Source organism: Adiantum capillus-veneris, chromosome 15, assembly GCF_014529385.1.
Source record: "Adiantum capillus-veneris isolate H3 chromosome 15, ASM1452938v2, whole genome shotgun sequence".
NCBI lineage: Eukaryota > Viridiplantae > Streptophyta > Polypodiopsida > Polypodiales > Pteridaceae > Adiantum > Adiantum capillus-veneris.
Window position 1 is genome coordinate 148,179,281 of NC_140945.1, and position 5,300 is coordinate 148,184,580.

At 42.4% G+C, this 5,300-nt stretch overlaps 1 protein-coding gene across 1 annotated transcript; it reads left to right on the top strand.

The window, feature by feature from the left end:
- Positions 1-568: 568 nt before the first annotated feature.
- On the top strand, positions 569-4,886 carry LOC147441651 (ATP-citrate synthase alpha chain protein 1-like). Its single transcript, XM_086483204.1, has 14 exons — positions 569-725; positions 873-978; positions 1,757-1,870; positions 1,946-2,008; positions 2,253-2,414; positions 2,496-2,576; positions 2,669-2,720; positions 2,785-2,899; positions 3,024-3,105; positions 3,240-3,335; positions 4,052-4,153; positions 4,252-4,368; positions 4,449-4,565; positions 4,642-4,886. The coding sequence occupies exons 2-14, from the start codon at positions 880-882 to the stop codon at positions 4,711-4,713; spliced, it is 1,272 nt and encodes a 423-aa protein (XP_086339330.1). The 5' UTR covers positions 569-725; positions 873-879; the 3' UTR covers positions 4,714-4,886.
- Positions 4,887-5,300: the final 414 nt, after the last annotated feature.

The following is a 5,300-nucleotide window of genomic DNA, read 5'->3' on the forward strand; positions in this document are numbered from 1 at the left end:
ACTAATTGGAAAAGAAAGATTTTACAAATTTTTGGACCCACTAAATGTTGGGGGCCCCCCGGGAAGAAAACTCTACTAGACGTTTTATCAGCGTAATTTGCGAGCAGTAAAGGTTGAACACAAGATTCCGCGGCTGGAACAAAGTGTCAAACTACATGGGCTACCCCAATTGGTTGTCATTGAGACTTGATTTCATTGTTAATAGCCTTGCCTTCGTCGCGTCTGAACATAACGAGTGGCGGCAAAAACAAAAGGTGAAACTTCCACCAGGCTTGTGTGAACCCAACCTAAGTCATCCATCTTTTTTTTTCCCACCATCAGCGCGGGGAAGGTAGTAGGGAAAAGCTATACACATATGCGATGTAACCCCAACGTTGAGGGTTCGAGGCTCACAGACTGCGTGTATTCTCCTAATGGGGGGGGGGGGGGGGGGGGGGGGGGGGGGAGGGGGGTCCCACGGTTGCCCTTAAGTCTTGGTTTGAAAAGACTCTCAGGGTTTGAAAAGACTAGCCTAGACACGTTTGAAGTATTAAATTTTTTTTGGAAAGAATTGGCGCTCAGTCCTTCGTTTCCTTCAACTTCAAAAGTGCACACTTGCAATTCGTCTTATAGGAGCACGCGATCAAGGTGGTGCTCGTTGTCGTTCGTGTGGGTGTGCGTCTCTGCTTCGCAGGTCGGAGTCTCTGCTTGACATACAAGGGCTCACTCTTCAACACTTTCACAAGGTGAGATTTTGTGCTTGCCCATCTTCCAGGTTTTCCGTCAGCGCAGATTTCTTCAACAATTTGCAAGGTTGCACTGCTTCTCTGTATCGTGCGTGTGTGTGGGGAGTAGGCGGCCTCATGTTTGTAGACCCTTTTATTTCATTGCAGGGAAGCCATGGCCAGGAAGAAGATCAGAGAGTATGATTCCAAGCGAATCCTCAAAGAGCACCTTCAAAGGCTAGCGGGAATCTCCCTTGACATTCATTCTGCCCAGGTGCTCGCCCATTATATCTGTCCTCTGAGTTTTTTCTAATTTTATACGGACTATATTATTGTGTACGATTGTCTTATAGTTTGTCAAAACTGCCATGCATCTTGTACTCACTGTTACACATAGTGAAAATGGTAATATAAACTCTACATTTAGAAGCTCTCAAACCTGTTGGCGGTGTTCGGAGAAAAGAGCACCATCAAATTTGAGACCTCGTGCGTCTGTAATGGAAAAGAACAGTTTTGTTGTTGAAATAACAAAGAAGAACTTCTCAGTGACTCTAATGTAATGTATGTACGTTTTGCTCGTTATATCAGAAAAAAGGGAACCAAAGGAAATTATGTGCTCCCTTAGATTTCATGCAAAGCAGTATGGTGTCCTGTTGCAGCTGCTTCTTTCTGAAAGGTCTTGTGTGCAAATGGTTCCCGTCTTACTCATAAACAAATATGTGGGTATTCCAACTGGGATAGATGTGTATCATGCAGCTAAACCATGTTGGACAGTCACAGTTGGAAGGCACATAACCAGTTTGTCAGATTGTCCGAGTTGCGAATAGTATGTAGATAAAATTTACAAGGATGAAAAGTAAATGCCTATGTCTGCTTTGTAAAAGCATGCTCACAATTCGGTCAAGTTTATTGTGTCATTATCGGTGAGGAATGGTTTCTCCATGTTGATCTCTTACATTTATTGGAAGAACGCTGCTCTGTAAGGTTTCTCACCAATTTGTGACAATTGTCAAAGTGGGCCCGTGCCTAATGTTCATGTTTGATTTGGGCAGATAGATCAGTCCACAGATTTCGATGTCCTGCTGAAAAGTGAGCCATGGCTGTCTAACTCGAAGCTTGTAGTGAAGCCAGACATGCTTTTTGGAAAACGGGGAAAGAGTGGACTGGTGAATAGCTTGTCCAAATGTCTAGGTAAGACAATGTTCCGGCAAGGTTAAACTACTTACCTGGCTCGTTTGCAGGTTGCTTTGAACTTGGATCTCACAGGGGTCATGGCCTTTGTCAAAGAGCGGCTTGGTAAAGAGGTAGCTGTTTTATCTTATTGTGTTTTATTTTCTGACCAGATGTGAGGAAGGAACTGGTATAAATGTTATCAAGAGTTCATTCCTTCCTCTAATTCGCATGCACGACAGGAACTTTTACATGGCAGTTCTTGTCTATCTTAGTTTTAACCTTTTGTCATGCATGTGAGTGGCTCTTCATGCTCTAGCTTTGCTGTAACATGGGCTGTAATATAGTTAGGGTTAAAAACCAAAACAATCAGTGCAGGTTGCGATGGAAGGAACCAAAGCACCAATTACCACATTCATAGTGGAACCTTTTGTGCCTCATGACGAGGAGTACTACTTCTCCATTACATCAGAACGACTTGGTGCAAATATCTGCTTCTCAGAATGTGGAGGGATCGAGATTGAAGAGAATTGGGACAAAGTAAGTTTATTTGATGGGATTATGAATCATTCGCATTGTTGATACTTTTGTCTTAAGAAAGGTATTGGTTGGCTGGCTCAGTTGAAGGAAGTGTTTGTTTCAACAGGTCAGTTATTGAACACAGAACTATGTGCTCCACTCATTGCCACTCTACCTTCGGAGGTCTGTGATCTATTCTATAAAAAAATTTACCACAAAGCTGATTTATGTTACTTCGTAATGCTCTCACGAGAGTGGCTTTCCTCTCTTTGCAGAAACGTAACAGAATCGAGTCATTTATCAAAGGAGTATTAAATGTATTTGAAGGTGTGGAAGTGATTTTTGCATCAGCATTCCCGATTGGTGGCTTTAACATGGTGTCATGTTGCAGATTTGGACTTCACCTTTTTGGAGATGAATCCATTTACTCTGGTCAATGGAAAACCTTACCCTCTTGATATGCGTGGTGAACTTGATGATACTGCAGCATTCAAGAATTTCAAAAAGTATGGTGTTCGCATTCCTTTTCGACTTGAGAGTTCTCATTCTTGGTGTGTCAATTGCGATTTTTCATTTTTGTGATGTAATTAATATGATCCTTGTTCTGGTTTTGAATGTGCAATAAAGCAGATGGTGCAATGTGGAGTTTCCTTTGCCCTTTGGAAGGGTCACGAGCCCAGTAGAGAAACTTGTTTATGCCATGGATGAGAAGGTAGACACATGCAATTCATAAGTTGCAAAAAGGCTCGCTTCTCTTACATGTTTTGCTCCATATGGGCAGTTTTATCTTCGTGTGGTTTCATGCCGAGATTGACACAGGCATTGTCTGGTTTCTTTGTGGTTCAGACTAATGCATCTTTGAAGCTTGCAATTCTGAACCCAATGGCACGTATTTGGACAATGGTTGCTGGAGGAGGTGCAAGTGTCATCTATGCCGATACTGTAGGGCACTATCGCAATCACCATTTTTTGTTTTACACATGAAGCCTTACGCAGCATAAGCTGTAGCCATTAAAAATTTGCAGGTGGGACTTCACCTTTTTGGAGATGAATCCATTTACTCTGGTCAATGGAAAACCTTACCCTCTTGATATGCGTGGTGAACTTGATGATACTGCAGCATTCAAGAATTTCAAAAAGTATGGTGTTCGCATTCCTTTTCGACTTGAGAGTTCTCATTCTTGGTGTGTCAATTGCGATTTTTCATTTTTGTGATGTAATTAATATGATCCTTGTTCTGGTTTTGAATGTGCAATAAAGCAGATGGTGCAATGTGGAGTTTCCTTTGCCCTTTGGAAGGGTCACGAGCCCAGTAGAGAAACTTGTTTATGCCATGGATGAGAAGGTAGACACATGCAATTCATAAGTTGCAAAAAGGCTCGCTTCTCTTACATGTTTTGCTCCATATGGGCAGTTTTATCTTCGTGTGGTTTCATGCCGAGATTGACACAGGCATTGTCTGGTTTCTTTGTGGTTCAGACTAATGCATCTTTGAAGCTTGCAATTCTGAACCCAATGGCACGTATTTGGACAATGGTTGCTGGAGGAGGTGCAAGTGTCATCTATGCCGATACTGTAGGGCACTATCGCAATCACCATTTTTTGTTTTACACATGAAGCCTTACGCAGCATAAGCTGTAGCCATTAAAAATTTGCAGGTGGGAGATTTGAGCTTTGCGCAGGATCTTGGAAATTATGCAGAGTACAGTGGTGCTCCCAAGGAAAAAGAAGTTCTATGTTATGCAAGGGTTTTGATAGATGTAAGCCATCATGACAAGTTTTATTGTTTGAAGGGCTTCGGTCACGTCGTTCTTCATCGTTTGTGCACATTGTTGTTTCCTAATGTACTTGGGCTCAGTCTGCCACAGCTAGCCCGGATGGAAAAGGCAGAGCACTAATAGTGGGTGGAGGCATTGCAAACTTCACAGATGTATCAGCCACATTTGGTGGTGTCATTAGAGCTATGCGTGAAAAGGTGAGGCCTTTGCAGCTACTTAAGCATGAATTGAAGAGTGTGTTAAGGTCACAGTGGTCTAACTTGACCAAAAAACACAGCAAAGCGAAATGAGAGAGGGGAGGATGAGAGTGTTCGTGCGGAGAGGCGGACCCAATTGGCAACAGGGTCTTGCGAAGATGAGGGCTTTGAGTGATGAAATATCTGTTCCAATTCAGGTTTGCTTTTTTAGTTCAATTCTTTTTGTGCAACTATGCGAACATTTTGGTCATTCATTCTGGTTTCTTCTTTCAGGTGTATGGTCCTGAGGCGAGTATGACTGGAATTTGCAAGGAAGCGATCGATTATATCAAAGTTTCTGGCTAAGGCCAATCTTTGGAAGAGGCCCTTTGTTTCCCTGTTTGTCATTGGTGCAACTTAATGATGCTCTTTGCCTAAAGAAGAATTATGAGTAGAGACGTGAACATTAAGCAACTCCTCTTTGTCTTCTCTTACCATAACTATCTTTGGTTGATGTGAAATCAATTATCTTTCTGGCCTATACATTCTTATTTAGATAGCAAAGCAATGGCCAGTGAGTCCATAGCGTAGCCCCTGGAATCTCCTCAATCCTTGCTCAAAGCGCACAACTTTTAGCTACCTATGGTGCTTTGAAAGTCCAATAACCTTGAATATTGTTACCATATACATGTGATAGTGATGTGTGTGAACGCATTAGGACTGTCGGGGCATTTTTCCCTCTTTAGGAGGTTTTTTTTTCCGTGCATTGTATACACGTCCATCACTCTAGCCCTATCTATTTTTCCATTGCACGTTAAGTAATACACTCTCTATTGTGTGTCTTGAGCTTCCTTCGTCTTCTCCAAGCTGTGTGTGTCTCTTTGTAACCCTAATTCCAACAATTGGTATCAGAGTAGGTTGTGTCCTCTCGGGCTTAGTCGCTAGTTGCTCCA